This window comes from Xenopus laevis, chromosome 1L (assembly GCF_017654675.1).
Source record: "Xenopus laevis strain J_2021 chromosome 1L, Xenopus_laevis_v10.1, whole genome shotgun sequence".
Lineage (NCBI taxonomy): Eukaryota > Metazoa > Chordata > Amphibia > Anura > Pipidae > Xenopus > Xenopus laevis.
Window position 1 is genome coordinate 111571768 of NC_054371.1, and position 18606 is coordinate 111590373.

Sequence of the window (18606 nt, forward strand, 5' to 3'; positions counted from 1 at the left end):
CTGAAATTGTACTGGAAGGAACTGTTGTTGTTTCTAAAGTTATAGATTCTGTGGTTGTTGAGGGAGCTATGGTCTCTGTAGTTGTTGGTGCTTGAGTTGTTTCAGTTGATGAGGGTAATGTTGTTTCTGAAGTTGTAGATTCTGTGGTTGTTGAGGGAGCTATGGTTTCTGTAGTTGTTGGTGCAGGAGTAGTTTCAGTTGATGAGGGAACTGTTGTTTCTGAAGTTGTACTGGAAGGAACTGTTGTTGTTTCTGAAGTTGAAGATTCTTTGGTTGTTGAGGGAACTGTGCTCTCTGTAGTTGTTGGTGCTGGAGTAGTTTCAGTTGATGAGGGTAATGTTGTTTCTGAAGATGTACTTGAAGGAACTGTTGTTGTTTCCGAAGTTGAAGATTCTGTGGATGTTGAGGGAACTGTGTTTTCTGTAGTTGTTGGTGCTGAAGTAGTTTCAGTTGATGAAGGAACTGTTGTTTCTGAAGTTGTAGATTCTGTGGTTGTTGAGAGAACTGTGGTCTCCATAGTTGTTGGTGCTGGAGTAGTTTTAGTTGATGAAGGTAATGTTGTTTCTGAAGTTGTAGATTCTGTAGTTGTTGAGGGAGCTATGGTCTCTGTAGTTGTTGGTATTGGAGTAGTTTCAGTTGATGAGGGTAATGTTGTTTCTACAGTTTTACCCAAAGGAACTGTTGTTTCTGAGGTTTTAGACTCTGCGGTTGTTGAGGGACCAGTGGTCTCTGTAGTTGTTGGTGCTGGAGTAATTTCAGTTGATGAGGGTAATGTTGTTTCTGCAGTTGTACTGGAAGGAACTGTTGTTGTTTCTGAAGTTGTAGATTCTGTGGTTATTGAGGGAGCTATGGTCTCTGTAGTTGATGGTGCTTGAGTTGTTTCAGTTGATGAGGGTAATGTTGTTTCTGAAGTTGTAGATTCTGTGGTTGTTGAGGGAGCTATGGTCTCTGTAATTGTTGGTAGTAGAATAGTTTCAGTTGATGAGGGTAATGTTGTTTCTGAAGATGTACTGGAAGGAAATGTTGTTGTTTCCGAAGTTGAAGATTCTGTGGTTGTTGAGGGAACTGTGTTTTCTGTAGTTGTTGGTGCTAGAGTAGTTTCAGTTGATGAAGGAACTGTTGTTTCTGAAGTTGTAGATTCTGTGGTTGTTGAGAGAATTGTGGTCTCCATAGTTGTTGGTGCTGGAGTAGTTTCAGTTGATGAATGTAATGTTGTTTCTGAAGTTGTAGATTCTATAGTTGTTGAGGGAGCTATGGTCTCTGTAGTTGTTGGTATTGGAGTAGTTTCAGTTGATAAAGGTAATGTTGTTTCTGCAGTTGTACTCGAAGGAATTGTTGTTTCTGAGGCTGTAGATTCTGAGGTTGTTGAGGGAGCTATGGTCTCTGTAGTTGGTGCTGGAGTCATTTCAGTTGATGAGGGTAATATTGTTTCTGAAGTTGCACTTGAAAGAACTGTTGTTGTTTCAGAAGGTGTCAATTCTGTGGTTGTTGAGGGAGCTGTGCTCTCTGTACTTGTTGGAGCTGGAGTAGTTTCAGTTGATGAGGGAAATGTTGTTTCTGCAGTTGAACTCAAAGGAACTGTTGTTTCTGAGGTTGTAGATTCTGTGCTTGTTGAGGGAGCTATGGTCTCTGTAGTTAGTGCTGGAGTAGTTTTAGTTGTTGAAGGTAATATTGTTTCTGATACAATACTTGAAGTAACTGTTGTTGTTTCTGAAGTTGTAGATTCTGTGGTTATTGAGGGAGCTGTGTTCTCTGTACTTGTTGGTGTTGGAGTAGTTTCAGTTGATGAGGGTAATGTTGTTTCTACAGTTTTACCCAAAGGAACTGTTGTTTCTGAGGTTTTAGACTCTGTGGTTGTTGAGGGACCTGTGGTCTTTGTAGTTGTTGGTGCTGGAGTAGTTTCAGTTGATGAGGGTAATGTTGTTTCTGCAGTTGTACTGGAAGGAACTGTTGTTGTTTCTGAAGTTGTAGATTCTGTGGTTATTGAGGGAGCTATGGTCTCTGTAGTTGTTGGTACTGGAGTAGTTTCAGTTGATGAGGGAAATGTTGTTTCTGCAGTTGTACTCGAAGGAACTGTTGTTTCTGAGGTTGCAGATTCTGTCATTGTTGAGGGAGCTATGGTCTCTGTAGTTGTTGGTGCTGGTGTAGTTTCAGTTGATGAGGGCAATGTTGTTTCTGAAGTTGTACTGGAAGGAACTGTTGTTGATTCTAAAGTTATAGATTCTGTGGTTGTTGAGGGAGCTATGGTCTCTGTAGTTGTTGGTGCTGGAGTTGTTTCAGTTGATGAGGGTAATATTGTTTCTGAAGTTGTGCTTGAAGGATATGTTGTTTCAGAAGTTGTAGATTCTGTGGTTGTTGAGTAAACTGTGGTCTCTGTAGTTGATGCTGGAGTAGTTTCAGTTGTTGAGGACACTGTTGTTTCTAAGGTTGTACTGGAAGCAACTGTTATTTCTAAAGTTGTAGATTCTGTGGTTAAAACTTGTGTTGTTTCACTAGTTGATGACTGGGTTGTTAAGGGTACCGTTATTTCTGAAGTTGTACTGGAAGGAACTGTTGCTGTTTCTGGTGTAGACTCTGTGGTTGTTGATGGAATTGTGGTCTCTGTAGTGGTTGGAGCTGGGATATTTTGAGATGTTGAAGCTAATGTTTCTGAAGTTTTACTTGAAGTAACTGTTGTTTCTGATGTTGTAGACTCTGTGGTTGTTGAGGAAACTGTGGTTTCAGTTGTTGATGCCTGGGTAGTTTCAGTTGTTAAGGGTACCGTTATTTCTGAAGTTGTACTGAAAGTAACTGTTGCTGTTTCTGATGTTGTAGACTCTGTGGTTGTTGAGGGAATTGTGGTCTCTGTAGTTGTTGGTAATGGATTAGTTTCAGTTGATGAGGGTAATGTTTCTGAAGTTGTACTGAAAGGAACTATTGTTGTTTCTGAAGTTATAGATTCTGTGGTTGTTGAGGGAGCTATGGTCTCAGTAATTGTTGGTGCTGAAGTAGTTTCAGTTAATGAGAGTAATGTTGTTTCTGAAGTTGTACTGGAAGGAACTGTTGTTGTTTCTGAAGTTGTAGATTCTGTGGTTATTGAGGGAGCTATGGTCTCTGTAGTTGTTGGGGCTGGGGTATTTTGAGTTGTTGAAGCTAATGTTTCTGAAGAAGTTTTTGAAGGAACTATTGTTTCTGATGTTGTAGATTCTGTGGTTGTTGAGGGAGCTATGGTCTCTGTAATTGTTGGTAGTAGAATAGTTTCAGTTGATGAGGGAACTGTTGTTTCTGAAGTTGTACTGGAAGGAACTGTTGTTGTTTCTGAAGTTGAAGATTCTGTGGTTGTTGAGGGAACTGTGTTCTCTGTAGTTGTTGGTGCTGGAGTAGTTTCAGTTGATGAAGGAACTGTTGTTTCTGAGGTTGTAGACTCTGTGATTGTTGAGGGACCTATGGTCTCTGTAGTTGTTGGTGCTGGAGTAGTTTCAGTTGATGAGGGTAATGTTGTTTCTGAAGATGTACTGGAAGGAACTGTTGTTGTTTCCGAAGTTGAAGATTCTGTGGTTGTTGAGGGAACTGTGTTTTCTGTAGTTGTTGGTGCTGGAGTAGTTTCAGTTGATGAAGGAACTGTTGTTTCTGAAGTTGTAGATTCTGTGGTTGTTGAGAGAACTGTGGTCTCCATAGTTGTTGGTGCTGGAGTAGTTTCAGTTGATGAAGGTAATGTTGTTTCTGAAGTTGTAGATTCTGTAATTGTTGAGGGAGCTATGGTCTCTGTAGTTGTTGGTATTGGAGTAGTTTCAGTTGATGAGGGTAATGTTGTTTCTGCAGTTGTACTCGAAGGAATTGTTGTTTCTGAGGCTGTAGATTCTGAGGTTGTTGAGGGAGCTATGGTCTCTGTAGTTGGTGCTTGAGTCATTTCAGTTGATGAGGGTAATATTGTTTCTGAAGTTGCACTTGAAAGAACTGTTGTTGTTTCAGAAGGTGTCGATTCTGTGGTTGTTGAGGGAGCTGTGCTCTCGGTACTTGTTGGTGCTGGAGTAGTTTCAGTTGATGAGGGAAATGTTGTTTCTGCAGTTGAACTCAAAGGAACTGTTGTTTCTGAGGTTGTAGATTCTCTGCTTGTTGAGGGAGCTATGGTCTCTGTAGTTAGTGCTGGAGTAGTTTCAGTTGTTGAAGGTAATGTTGTTTCTGAATTTGTACTTGAAGGAACTGTTGTTGTTTCAGAAGTTGTAGATTCTGTGGTTGTCGAGGGAGCTGTGTTCTCTGTACTTGTTGGTGTTGGAGTAGTTTCAGTTGATGAGGGTAATGTTGTTTCTACAGTTTTACCCAAAGGAATTGTTGTTTCTGAGGTTTTAGACTCTTTGGTTGTTGAGGGACCTGTGGTCTCTGTAGTTGTTGGTGCTGGAGTAGTTTCAGTTGATGAGGGTAATGTTGTTTCTGCAGTTGTACTGGAAGGAACTGTTGTTGTTTCTGAAGTTGTAGATTCTGTGGTTATTGAGGGAGCTATGGTCTCTGTAGTTGTTGGTACTGGAGTAGTTTCAGTTGATGAGGGAAATGTTGTTTCTGCAGTTGTACTCGAAGGAACTGTTGTTTCTGAGGTTGCAGATTCTGTCATTGTTGAGGGAGCTATGATCTCTGTAGTTGTTGGTGCTGGTGTAGTTTCAGTTGATGAGGGCAATGTTGTTTCTGAAGTTGTACTGGAAGGAACTGTTGTTGATTCTAAAGTTATAGATTCTGTGGTTGTTGAGGGAGCTATGGTCTCTGTAGTTGTTGGTGCTGGAGTTGTTTCAGTTGATGAGGGTAATGTTGTTTCTGAAGTTGTGCTTGAAGGATGTGTTGTTTCAGAAGTTGTAGATTCTGTGGTTGTTGAGTAAACTGTGGTCTCTGTAGTTGATGCTGGAGTAGTTTCAGTTGTTGAGGACACTGTTGTTTCTAAGGTTGTACTGGAAGCAACTGTTATTTCTAAAGTTGTAGATTCTGTGGTTAAAACTTGTGTTGTTTCAATAGTTGATGACTGGGTTGTTAAGGGTACCGTTATTTCTGAAGTTGTACTGGAAGGAACTGTTGCTGTTTCTGGTGTAGACTCTGTGGTTGTTGATGGAATTGTGGTCTCTGTAGTGGTTGGAGCTGGGATATTTTGAGATGTTGAAGCTAATGTTTCTGAAGTTTTACTTGAAGTAACTGTTGTTTCTGATGTTGTAGACTCTGTGGTTGTTGAGGAAACTGTGGTTTCAGTTGTTGATGCCTGGGTAGTTTCAGTTGTTAAGGGTACCGTTATTTCTGAAGTTGTACTGAAAGTAACTGTTGCTGTTTCTGATGTTGTAGACTCTGTGGTTGTTGAGTGAATTGTGGTCTCTGTAGTTGTTGGTAATGGATTAGTTTCAGTTGATGAGGGTAATGTTTCTGAAGTTGTACTGAAAGGAACTATTGTTGTTTCTGAAGTTGTAGGTTCTGTGGTTGTTGAGGGAGCTATGGTCTCAGTAATTGTTGGTGCTGGAGTAGTTTCAGTTAATGAGAGTAATGTTGTTTCTGAAGTTGTACTGGAAGGAACTGTTGTTGTTTCTGAAGTTGTAGATTCTGTGGTTATTGAGGGAGCTATGGTCTCTGTAGTTGTTGGAGCTGGGGTATTTTGAGTTGTTGAAGCTAATGTTTCTGAAGAAGTACTTGAAGGAACTACTGTTTCTGATGTTGTAGACTCTGTGGTTGTTGAGGGAACTGTGGTCTCTGCCATTGTTGGTAATGGAGTAGTTTCAGTTGATGAGGCTATGGTCTCTGTAGTTGTTGGAGCTGGGGTATTTTGAGTTGTTGAAGCGAATGTTTCTGAAGTTGTACTTGAAGTAACTGTTGTTTTTGATGTTGTAGACTCTGTGGTTGTTGAGAAAACTGTGGTCTCTGTAGATAGTGCTGGGGTAGTTTCCGTTGTTGAGGGGACTGTTGTTTCTAAGGTTGTACTAGAAACAACTGTTACTTCTAAAGTTGTAGATTCTGTGGTTTGAGTTGTTGATGCCTGGGTAATTTCAGTTTTTAAGGGTACCGTTTTTTCTAAAATTGTACTGGAAGGATCTGCTGCTGTTTCTGATGTTGTAGACTCTGTGGTTGATGAGGGAATTGTGGTCTCTGTAGTTGTTGGTAATGGAGTAGTTTCAGTTGATGAGGGTAATGTTGTTTCTGAAGTTGTACTGGAAGGAACTGTTGTTGTTTCTGAAGTTGTAGATTCTGTAGTTGTTGAGGGAGCTATAGTCTCTGTAGTTGAGCTTGAATGAACTGTTGTTTCTGATGTTGTAGACTCTGTGGTTGTTGAGGAAACTGTGGTCTCTGTAGTTGGTGCAGGGGTAGTTTCAGTTGTTGAGGGCACTGTTGTTTCTAAGGTTGTACTGGAAGCAACTGTTATTTCTAAAGTTGTAGAATCTGTGGTTAAAACTTGTGTGGTTTCAGCTTTAGATGCCTGGGTAGTATCAGTTGTTAAGGGTACCGTAATTTCTGAAGATGTACTGGAAGGAACTGTTGCTGTTTCTGATATTGTAGATTCTGTGGTTGTTGAGGAAACTGTGGTCTCTGTAGTTGTTGGTAAAGGAGTAGTTTCAGTTGATGAGGTTAATGTTGTTTCTGAAGTTGTACTTAAAGGAACTGTTGGTTTTGATGTTGTAGACTCTGTGGTTGTTGAGGAAACTGTGGTCTCTGTAGTTCTCACTGGGGTAGTTTCAGTTGTTGAGAGCACTGTTGTTTCTAAGGTTGTACTGGAAGCAACTGTTATTTCTAATGTTGTAAACTCTGTAGTTGTTGATGGAACTATAGTTTCTGTAGTTGTTGGTGCTGGAGTAACTTCAGTTGATGAGGGCAATGTGGTTTCTGAAGTTGTACTGGAAGGAACTGTTGTTGTTTCTGAAATGCAGTTGTTATTTACAGGAGGCAGATATTTAAGAAAGTATTTATTTACTTGTGGCTTTCCAGTATTATTATCAGTCATCGTAAAACTCCATGCAGATTATTACAGAAAATATACACCACTTAAATTTAATTTTGAATGGTTTCTTTCTGATTAGAATAGTTGCAAAAGGTGTTGAATTGACTGAAAACGTATAGGTGTCTGGTTTATCATATTCTTTTTTTGCAATTTTGGTGCAACTAATATGTAGAATTAGAAGCACTTTAGAGGCACAAAATAGAAATACGTGGAAAGGTCTACCAGTGGCCCAGGAATATAAGAAACCCCAATGAACTGCTTATTAAATTGCAATTTCACTTTTTCTGCTTTGAAAGTTTGTAAGTGCTTTAACAGATTCTAACATTACTGTAACTAATTACTCCATTGCAGAGGAATATCTATTAAATAACCAATATTTAAAAAAAATCTTATCAGATCACTAGATCACTAGAGGAATGTTGTGGAACTATTAAATTTAATGGACAACCCTATATGTACAAAACAATTTCATCTAATATTTATTTAAATTGATGAAGTCTTCTAGAAATGTTGTTGTTTTTAAGACTGCAGAAATTAACATATATCTCTGATACTCATTGACAAAATGTCTTCATGTTTTATATTTTAAAACACATTTAATTCTATTTGTGCTTACATAGTGATCAGTGAACCACAGAAGCATGCAGCATTATTTATTATATGAGTAAAAGATGATTCATAGAAACAAAAACTTACCCACTGTTGTAAACCCAGATGTAGTCCCTGCAGAGGTTGAAAATGCAGCAAACGGTGTTTGACTTTCTATTGTGGGGTTTGTAGCAGATGTTGTTTCAGCCACTGTTGTTATTAGAGGTAAGAAGGAAAGGTCATTGTGAATGATTTAAAATAATGTGTGGTCTTTTACATGAATAAAACATCATATTCATTGAGTTTATAGGATTGACTATCTCAAATAATTTTGTGTATTTTGCAGTACACAGCAAATTGGACATCTCCTTTTTCCCTAAAACATTTGTGTCTATTTAAACCATTCTTTATAAAAACAGCCTGGATCAGTTATGAACTATTTCTATAGTAATGGAATGATGATTAGTACAGGCTGATGAATGGGTTGAATATACTATAATGTTGATAACTATTATAATAGTATTGTTTATTTTTTATTACAGTTATTTTTGGAAAGTGTCCCAAACAATCCGTTGTATGTCACATACAAGATTACTTTATCAACTGTTTTATAAATGAACTATGTTTCTTAAGAGAAGGATTAAGAAACATAGCTAGAGGTCATTTCTGTACAGTATGAAAGGGCAGTACTTTTCACTATATCCTTTTATAATACACAAAAGCTATGAATATCCTGTAAATTATATCCTTATAAACGGTGAGTTCTGATGTCATCAGTTATAAACGGTGAATTCTGATTTCATTTCTGTCACATGACTTACTTAAATTTGTGTATTATAATAAATAAAGTACCCCCAGTTGTAAAATATGAGGATATTATAAGTTACCTCGGAGTTCCATGACCTTTATAAAAACACTCGGCCTTCGGCCTCGTGTTTTTATATGGTCATGAAACTCCTCAGTAACTTATAATATCTTTATATTTTACAAGAGGGGGTACTTTATTCACTATATAAACTATATTACATTCAGATAAGATTTAACAGAATGATTGAAGTAAGTCATTATTGAAGTATTTAAAATTAAAAAGGATAGAAGGAGAAAGAACCTTGTTTTCGGCTGTTTAGTCTCTTTTTTTATTACCAACACCCACTTAGCAATTATCAGTTGTACTTGGATATAAAACCTCTTAATGACTTGTTTATCAACCCCAACTATAACTTTGTCACTTATCAATTTGTCCAATAAACAGTTATATTTTATCTATAGTGTATATATCAAAAATATCAAAAGACCAAACAGCCGCAAACAAGGTTCTTTCTCCTTCTCTCCTTTTTTATTTTAAATTGAATCAATAATCTTTGTATGTTTGAAGAATTTGAGAATTTATTTAAGTAAGAGGAATTAGTGGTGTCTTTTGGGAATTGTATTTTGTTATAGTATTTATGTTATAGCTGTTTATTGTTAGGCTACACATAGGGAAGGGACAGATGATGAGCAAACACACACACCTTCTGCTTCATACCGCCTATCATTTGAGGTTATAAGCTCCTTTGAGTAGGGCCTTCTTCCAGTTAGAATCAATTTGGTGTGCAGTTTAAAATGTTTTTCATATTTTCTATTGTATGTTTATGTTATTGCAATAATAATATGATGTATGAGCAAAACACTTGGTCAGTTTTACTATTTATAGGAAAGCAAATGCTACAAAGTGTACCATTATATGTCTGGTAGTTAAAAGATCAGTTTAAAACTAGTACTGAAATTACTTGAAGGAACTGTTGTTCTTTCTGATGTTGTTGATTCTGTGGCTCTTGAGGCCTGTGTGGACACTGTAGACATTGATGCCTGGGTAGTTTCAATAGTTGAGGGTACTGTCATTTCTGAAGTTGCAGGTACAGTTGTTGCAGATTCTGTGGTTGTTGAGGAAACTGTGGTCTCTGTAGTTGGTGAAGGGGTAGTTTCAGTTGTCGAAGGCACTGTTGTTTCTAAGGATGTACTGGAAGCAACTGTTATTTCTAAAGTTGAAGATTCTGTGATTAAAAATGGTGTGGTTTCAGTTGTTGATGCTTGGGCAGTTTCAGTTGTTAAGGGTACAGTTGTTTCTGATGTTGTACTGGAAGGAACTGTTGTTGTTTCTGAAGTTGTAGATTCTGTGGTTGTTGAGGGAGCTATGGTCTCTGTAGTTGTTGGTACAGGAGTAGTTTCAGTTGATGTGGGAAATGTTGTTTCCGCAGTTGTACTCAAAGGAACTGTTGTTTCTGAGGTTGCAGATTCTGTGGTTGTTGAGGGAGCTATGGTCTCTGTAGTTGGTGCTGGAGTAGTTTCAGTTGATGAGTGCAATGTTGTTTCTGCAGTTGTGCTCAAAGGAACTGATGTTTCTGAGGTTGTAGACTCTGTGGTTGTTGAGGGAGCTATGGTTTCTGTATTTATTGGTACTGGAGTAGTTTCAGTTGATGAGGGTAATGTTGTTTCTGAAGTTGTAAATTCTGTGGTTGTTGAGGAAGCTATGGTCTCTGTAGTTGTTGGAACTGGAGTAGATTCAGTTGATGAGGTTAATGTTGTTTCTGCAGTTGTACTAAAAGGAACTGTTGTTTCTGAGGTTGTAGATTCTGTCGTTGTTGAGGGAGATATGGTCTCTGAAGTTGGTGCTGGTCTAGTTTCAGTTGTTGAAGGCACTGTTGTTTCTAAGGTTGTAGTGGAAGCAACTGTTATTTCTAAAGTTGTAGATGCTGTATTTAAAACTTGTATTGTTTCAGTTGCTGCTGCCTGGGTAGTTTCAGTTTTTAAAGGTAATGTTGTTTCTGAATTTGTACTGGAAGGAACTGTTGCTGTTTCTGAAGTTGTAGATTCTGTGGTTGTTGAGGAAGCAATGGTCTCTGTAGTTGTTGGTGCTGGAGTAGTTTCAGTTGATGAGGGCAATGTTGTTTCTGAAGTTGTACTGGAAGGAACTGTTGTTGTTTCTAAAGTTATAGATTCTGTGGTTGTTGAGGGAGCTATGGTCTCTGAAGTTGTTGGTGCTGGAGTTGTTTCAGTTGATGAAGGTAATGTTGTTCCTGAAGTTGTAGATTCTGTGGTTGTTGAGGGAGCTGTGGTTTCTGTAGTTGTTGGTACTGGAGTAGTTTCAGTTGATGAGGGTAATGTTGTTTCTGCAGTTGTACTGGAAGGAACTGTTGTTGTTTCTGAAGTTGTAGATTCTGTGGTTGTTGAGGGAGTTATGGTCTCTGAAGTTGTTGGTACTGGAGAAGTTTCAGTTGATGAGGGAAATGTTGTTTCTGCAGTTGTATTCAAAGAAACTGTTGTTTCTGAGGTTGTAGACTCTGTGGTTGTTGATGGAGCTATGGTCTCTGTAGTTGTTGTTATTGGAGTAGTTTCAGTTGATGAGGGTAATGTTGTTTCTGAACTTGTACTCGAAGGAACTGTTGTTTCTGAGGTTGCAGATTCTGTGGCTGTTGAGGGAGCTATGGTCTCTGTAGTTGGTGCTGGAGTAGATTCAGTTGATGAGGGCAATGTTGTTTCTGCAGTTGTACTAAAAGGAACTGTTGTTTCTGAGGTTGTAGATTCTGTTGTTGTTGAGGGAGCTATGGTCTCTGTAGTTGGTGCTGGTGTATATTCAGTTGTTGAAGGCACTGTTGTTTCTAAGGTTGTAGTGGAAGCAACTGTTATTTCTAAAGTTGTAGATGCTCTGTTTAAAACTTGTGTTGTTTCAGTTAATGATGCCTGGGTAGTTTCAGTTGTTAAGGGTAATGTTGTTTCTGAATTTGTACTGGAAGGAACTGTTGTTGTTTCTGAAGTTGTAGATTCTGTGGTTGTTGAGGGAGCAATGGTCTCTGTAGTTGTTGGTGCTGGAGTAGTTTCAGTTGATGAGGATAATGTTGTTTCAGAAGTTGTAGATTCTGTGGTTGTTGAGGGAGCTATGGTCTCTGTAGTTGGTGCTGGAGTAGTTTCAGTTGATGAGGGTAATGTTGATTCTGTGGTTGTTGAGGTTGCTATGGTCTCTGTAGTTGGTGCTGGAGTAGATTCAGTTGATGAGGGTAATGTTGCTTCTGAAGTTGTACTGGAAGGAACTGTTGTTTCTGAGGTTGCAGATTCTTTAGTTGCTGAGGGAGCTATGGTCTCTGTAGTTGGTGCTGGAGTAGTTTCAGTTGATGAGGGTAATGTTGTTTCTGCAGTTGTACTTAAAGGAACTGTTGTTTCTGAGGTTGTAGACTCTGTGCTTGTTGAAGGAGCTATGGTCTCTGTAGTTGGTGCTGGAGTAGTTTCAGTTGATGAGGGTAATGTTGCTTCTGAAGTTGTACTGGAAGGAACTGTGGTTTCTGAGGTTGCAGATTCTGTGGTTGCTGAGGGAGCTATGGTCTCTGTAGTTGGTGCTGGAGTAGTTTCAGTTGATGAGGGTAATGTTGTTTCTGCAGTTGTACTTAAAGGAACTGTTGTTTCTGAGGTTGTAGACTTTGTGCTAGTTGAGGGAGCTATGGTCTCTGTAGTTGGTATTGGAGTAGTTACAGTTGATGAGGGTAATGTTTCTAAAGTTGAACTGGAGGGAACTGTTGTTGTTTCTGAAGTTGTAGATTCTGTGGTTGTTGAGGGAACTGTGGTCTCTGTAGTTGTTTCTGCTGGAGTTGTTTTAGTTGATGAAGGTAATGTTGTTTCTGCAGTTGTAATTAAAGGAACTGTTGTTTCTGAGGTTGTAGACTCTGTGGTTGTTGAGGGACCTGTGGTCTCTGTAGTTGTTGGTGCTGGAGTAGTTTCAGTTGATGAGGGTAATGTTGTTTCTGAAGTTGTACTGGAAGGAACTGTTGTTGTTTCTGAAGTTGTAGATTCTGTGGATGTTGAGGGAACTGTGGTCTCTGTAGTTGTTGGTGCTGGAGTAGTTTCAGTTGATGAGGGTAATGTTGTTTCAGAAGTTGTAGATTCTGTGGTTGTTGAGGGAGCTATGGTCTCTGTAGTTGGTGCTGGAGTAGTTTCAGTTGATGAGGGTAATGTTGATTCTGTGGTTGTTGAGGGAGCTATGGTCTCTGTAGTTGGTGCTGGAGTAGTTTCAGTTGATGAGGGTAATGTTGTTTCTGCAGTTGTACTCAAAGGAACTGTTGTTTCTGAAGTTGGAGACTCTGTGGTTGTTGAGAGACCTGTGGTCTCTGTAGTTGTTGGTGCTAGAGTTGTTTCAGTCGATGAAGGTAATGTTGTTTCTGCAGTTGTACTAAAAGGAACTGTTGTTTCTGAGGTTGTAGACTCTGTGGTTGTTGAGGGACCTGTGGTCTCTGTAGTTGTTGGTGCTGGAGTAGTTCCAGTTGATGAGGGTAATGTTGTTTCTGCAGTTGTACTCAAAGGAACTGTTGTTTCTGAGGCTGTAGACTGTGTTGTTGAGGGACCTGTGGTCTCTGTAGTTGCTGGTGCTGGAGTAGTTTCAGTTGATGAAAGTAATGTTGTTTCTGCAGTTGTACTCAAAGGACCTGTAGTGTCTGAGGCTGTAGACTCTATGGTTGTATAGGGACCTGTGGTCTCTGTAGTTGTTGGTGCTGGAGTAGTTTCAGATGATGAGGGTAATGTTGTTTCTGCAGTTGTACTCAAAGGAACTGATGTTGTAGATTCTGTGGTTGTTGAGGAAGCTATGCCCTCTGTAGTTGTTGGTGCTGAAGTAGTTTCAGTTGATGACGGTAATGTTGTTTCTGCAGTTGGACTCAAAGAAACTGTTGTTTCTGAGGTTGTAGATTCTGTGGTTGTTGACGGAGCTATGGTCTCTGTAGTTGTGGTTACTGGAGTAGTTTCAGTCGATGAGGGTAATGTTGTTTCTGCAGTTGTACTGGAAGGAACTGTTGTTTCTGAGGTTGCATATTCTGTGGTTGTTGAGGGAGCTATGGTCTCTGTAATTGGTGCTGGAGTAGTTTCAGTTGATGAGGGTAATGTTGTTTCTGCAGTTGTACTCAATGGAACTGTTGTTTCTGAGGTCGATGAGGGTAATGTTGTTTCTGCAGTTGTACTCAAAGGAACTGTTGTTTCTGAGGTTGTAGTCTCTGTTCTTGTTGAGGGAGCTATGGTCTCTGTAGTTGGTGCTGGAGTAGTTTCAGTTGATGAGGGTAATGTTTCTGAAGTTGAACTGGAAGGAACTGTTGTTGTTTCTGAAGTTGTAGATTCTGTGGTTGTTGAGGGAACTGTGGTCTCTGTAGTTGTTTCTGCTGGAGTTGTTTCAGTTGATGAAGGTAATGTTGTTTCTGCAGTTGTACTTAAAGGAACTGTTGTTTCTGAGGTTGTAGACTCTGTGATTGTTGAGGGAGCTATGGTCTCTGTAGTTGTTGTTACTGGAGTAGTTTCAGTTGATGAGGGTAATGTTGTATCTGCAGTTGTACTCAAAGGAACTGTTATTTCTGAGGTTGCAGATTCTGTGGTTGTTAAGGGAGATATGGTCTCTGTAGTTGGTGCTGAAGTAGTTTCAATTGATGAGGGTAATGTTGTTTCTGCAGTTGTACTGGAAGGAACTGTTGTTGTTTCTGAAGTTGTAGATTCTGTGGTTGTTGAGGGAACTGTGGTCTCTGTAGTTGTTTCTGCTTGAGTTGTTTCAGTTGATGAGGGTAATGTTGATTCTGCAGTTGTACTTAAAGAAACTGTTGTTTCTGAGGTTGTACTGGTAGCAACTGTTGTTGTTTCTGAAGTTGTAGATTCTGTGGTTTTTGAGGGAGCTATGGTCTCTGTAGATGTTGCTGGAGTAGTTTCAGTTGATGAGGGTAATGTTGATTCTGTGGTTGTTGAGGGAGCTATGGTCTCTGTAGTTGGTGATGGAGAAGTTTCAGTTGATAAGGGTAATGTTGTTTCTGCAGTTGTACTCGAAGGAACTGTTGTTTCTGAAGTTGTAGACTCTGTGGTTGTTGAGGGACCTGTGGTCTCCGTAGTTGGTGCTGGAGTTGTTTCAGTTGATGAAGGTAATGTTGTTTCTGCAGTTGTACTTAAAGGAACTGTTGTTTCTGAGGTTGTAGACTCTGTGGTTGTTGAGGGACCTGTGGTCTCTGTAGTTGGTGCTGGAGTTGTTTCAGTTGATGAAGGTAATGTTGTTTCTGCAGTTGTACTTAAAGGAACTGTTGTTTCTGTGGTTGTAGACTCTGTGGTTGTTGAGGGACCTGTGGTCTCTGTAGTTGTTGGTGCTGGAGTAGTTTCAGTTGATGAGGGTAATGTTGTTTCTGAAGTTGTAGATTCTGTGGTTGTTGAGGGAGCTATGGTCTCTGTAGTTGGTGCTGGAGTAGTTTCAGTTGATGAGGGTAATGTTGATTCTGTGGTTGTTGAGGGAACTATGGTCTCTGTAGTTGTTGTTACTGTAGTAGTTTCAGTTGATGAGGGTAATGTTGTTTCTGTAGTTGTACTCAAAAGAACTGTTGTTTCTGAAGTTATAGATTCTGTGGTTGTTGAGGGAGCTATGATATCTGTAGTTGGTGCTGGAGTAGTTTCAGTTGATGAGGGTAATGTTGTTTCTGCAGTTGTACTCAAAGGAACTGTTATGTCTGAGGTTGCAGATTCTGTGGTTGTTAAGGGAGATATGGTCTCTGTAGTTGGTGCTGGAGTAGTTTCAGTTGATGAGGGTAATGCTGTTTCTGAAGAAAGAACTGTTGTTGTTTCTGAAGTTGTAGATTCTGTGTTTGTTGAGGGAACTGTGGTCTCTGTAGTTGTTTCTGCTGTTGTTGTTTCAGTTGATGATGGTAAGGTTGTTTCTGCAGTTGTACTTAAAGGAACTGTTGTTTCTGAGGTTGTACTGGAAGCAACTGTTGTTGTTTCTGAAGTTGTAGATTCTGTGGTAGTTGAGGGAACTGTGGTCTCTGTAGTTGTTGGTGCTGGAGTAGTTTCAGTTGATGAGGGTAATGTTGTTTCAGAAGTTGTAGATTCTGTGGTTGTTGAGGGAGCTATGGTCTCTGTAGTTGGTGCTGGAGTAGTTTCAGTTGATGAGGGTAATGTTGATTCTGTGGTTGTTGAGGGAGCTATGGTCTCTGTAGTTGGTGATGGAGTAGTTTCAGTTGATGAGGGTAATGTTAATTCTGCAGTTGTACTTGAAGGAACTGTTGTTTCTGAAGTTGTAGACTCTGTGGTTGTTGAGGGACCTGTGGTCTCTGTAGCTGTTGGTGCTGGAGTTGTTTCAGTTGAAGGTAATGTTGTTTCTGCAGTTGTACTTAAAGGAACTGTTGTTTCTGAGGTTGTAGACTCTGTGGTTGTTGAGGGACCTGTGGTCTCTGTAGTTGTTGGTGCTGGAGTAGTTTCAGTTGATGAGGGTAATGTTGTTTCCGAAGTTGTAGATTCTGTGGTTGTTGAGGGAGCTATGGTCTCTGTAGTTGGTGCTGGGGTAGTTTCAGTTGTTGAGGGTAATGTTGATTCTGTGGTTGTTGAGGGAACTATGGTCTCTGTAGTTGTTGTTACTGGAGTAGTTTCAGTTGATGAGGGTAATGTTGTTTCTGCATTTGTACTCGAAGGAACTGTTGTTTCTGAAGTTATAGATTCTTTGGTTGTTGAGGGAGCTATGGTATCTGTAGTTGGTGCTGGAGTAGTTTCAGTTGATGAGGGTAATGTTGTTTCTGCAGTTGTACTCAAAAGAACTGTTATTTCTGAGGTTGTAGACTCTGTGGTTGTTGAGGGAGCTGTGGTCTCTGTAGTTGTTGGTGCTGGAGTTGTTTCAGTTGATGAGGGTAATGTTGTTTCTGAAGTTGTACTGGAAGGAACTGTTTTTATTTCTGTAGTTGTGGATTCTGTGGTTGTTGAGGGAACTGTGGTCTCTGTAGTTGTTGGTGCTTGAGTAGTTTCAGTTGATGAGGGTAATGTTGTTTCTGAATTTATAGATTCTGTGGTTGTTGAGGGACCTGTGGTCTCTGTAGTTGGTGCTGGAGTAGTTTCAGTTGATGAGGGTAATGTTGTTTCTGCAGTTGTACTCATAGGAACTGTGGTTTCTGAGCTTGTAGACTCTGTGGTTGTTGAGGGACCTGTGGTCTCTGTAGTTGTTGAAGCTGGAGTAGTTTCAGTTGATGAGGCTAATGTTGTTTCTGCAGTTGTACTGGAAGGAACTGTTGTTGTTTCTGAAGTTGTAGATTCTGTGGTTGTTGAGGGAACTGTGGTCTCTGTAGTTGTTTCTGCTGGAGTTGTTTCAGTTGATGAAGGTAATGTTGTTTCTGCTGTTGTACTCGAAGGAACTGTTGTTTCTGAAGTTGTAGACTCTGTGGTTGTTGAGGGAGCTATGGTCTCTGTAGTTGGTGCTGGAGTAGTTTCAGTTGATGAGGGTAATGTTGTTTCAGAAGTTGTAGATTCTGTGGTTGTTGAGGGAGCTATGGTCTCTGTAGTTGGTGCTGGAGTAGTTTCAGTTGATGAGGGTAATGTTGATTCTGTGGTTGTTGAGGGAGCTATGGTCTCTGTAGTTGGTGCTGGAGTTGTTTCAGTTGAAGGTAATGTTTTTTCTGCAGTTGTACTTAAAGGAACTGTTGTTTCTGAGGTTGTAGACTCTGTGGTTGTTGAGGGACCTGTGGTCTCTGTAGTTGTTGGTGCTGGAGTTGTTTCAGTTGATGAAGGTAATGTTTTTTCTGCAGTTGTACTCAAAGGAACTGTTGTTTCTGAGGTTGTAGACTCTGTGGTTGTTGAGGGACCTGTGGTCTCTGTAGTTGTTGGTGCTGGAGTAGTTTCAGTGGATGAGGGTAATGTTGTTTCTGAAGTTGTACTGGAAGGAACTGTTGTTGTTTCTGAAGTTGTAGATTCTGTGGTTGTTGAGGGAACTGTGGTCTCTGTAGTTGTTGGTGCTGGAGTAGTTTCAGATGATGAGGGTAATGTTGTTTCTGAAGTTGTAGATTCTGTGGTTGTTGAGGGAGCTATGGTCTCTGTAGTTGGTGCTGGAATAGTTTCAGTTGATGAGGGTACTGTTGATTCTGTGGTTGTTGAGGGAGCTATGGTCTCTGTAGTTGTTGTTACTGGAGTAGTTTCAGTTGATGATGGTAATGTTGTTTCTGCCATTGTACTCAAAGGAACTGTTGTTTCTGAGGTTGTAGATTCTCTGGTTGTTGAGGGAGCTATGGTCTCTGTAGTTGTTGTCACTGGAGTAGTTTCAGTTGATGAGGGTAATGTTGTTTCTGCAGTTGTACTCAAAGGAACTGTTGTTTCTGAGGTTGTAGGCTGTGTGGTTGTTGAGGGACCTGTGGTCTCTGTAGTTGTTGGTGCTGGAGTAGTTTCAGTTGATGAAGGTAATGTTGTTTCTGCAGTTGTACTTAAAGGAACTGTTGTTTCTGAGGTTGTAGACTCTGTGGTTGTTGAGGGACCTGTGGTCTCTGTAGTTGTTGGTGCTGGAGTAGTTTCAGTTGATGACGGTAATGTTGTTTCTGAAGTTGTAGATTCTGAGGTTGTTGAGGGAGCTATGGTCTCTGTAGTTGGTGCTGGAGTAGTTTCAGTTGATGAGGGTAATGTTGATTCTGTGGTTGTTGAGGGAACTATGGTCTCTGTAGTTGTTGTTACTGTAGTAGTTTCAGTTGATGAGGGTAATGTTGTTTCTGTAGTTGTACTCAAAAGAACTGTTGTTTCTGAAGTTATAGATTCTGTGGTTGTTGAGGGAGCTATGATATCTGTAGTTGGTGCTGGAGTAGTTTCAGTTGATGAGGGTAATGTTGTTTCTGCAGTTGTACTCAAAGGAACTGTTATTTCTGAGGTTGCAGATTCTGTGGTTGTTAAGGGAGATATGGTCTCTGTAGTTGGTGCTGGAGTAGTTTCAGTTGATGAGGGTAATGCTGTTTCTGAAGTTGTACTGGAAGGAACTGTTGTTGTTTCTGAAGTTGTAGATTCTGTGGTTGTTGAGGGAACTGTGGTCTCTGTAGTTGTTTCTGCTGTTGTTGTTTCAGTTGATGAAGGTAAGGTTGTTTCTGCAGTTGTACTTAAAGGAACTGTTGTTTCTGAGGTTGTACTGGAAGCAACTGTTGTTGTTTCTGAAGTTGTAGATTCTGTGGTTGTTGAGGGAACTGTGGTCTCTGTAGTTGTTGGTGCTGGAGTAGTTTCAGTTGATGAGGGTAATGTTGTTTCAGAAGTTGTAGATTCTGTGGTTGTTGAGGGAGCTATGGTCTCTGTAGTTGGTGCTGGAGTAGTTT

General features: G+C 40.0%; 1 protein-coding gene across 1 annotated transcript in view; it reads right to left on the reverse strand.

The window, feature by feature from the left end:
• Positions 1-18606, reverse strand: part of LOC108712806 (mucin-16) — a 65085-nt gene that overhangs the window by 45278 nt on the left and 1201 nt on the right. The window contains exons 3-14 of the mRNA XM_041584363.1: positions 17923-18468; positions 17343-17787; positions 16341-16790; positions 15553-15671; positions 13364-15294; positions 9295-11341; positions 7634-7735; positions 6593-6855; positions 4499-6538; positions 2198-4450; positions 2075-2082; positions 1184-1964 (exon numbers count right to left, since the gene is read on the reverse strand). Of these exons, the coding sequence (XP_041440297.1) occupies positions 1184-1964; positions 2075-2082; positions 2198-4450; positions 4499-6538; positions 6593-6855; positions 7634-7735; positions 9295-11341; positions 13364-15294; positions 15553-15671; positions 16341-16790; positions 17343-17787; positions 17923-18468 (10985 nt within the window). The remainder of the gene's footprint in view (positions 1-1183; positions 1965-2074; positions 2083-2197; positions 4451-4498; positions 6539-6592; positions 6856-7633; positions 7736-9294; positions 11342-13363; positions 15295-15552; positions 15672-16340; positions 16791-17342; positions 17788-17922; positions 18469-18606) is intronic.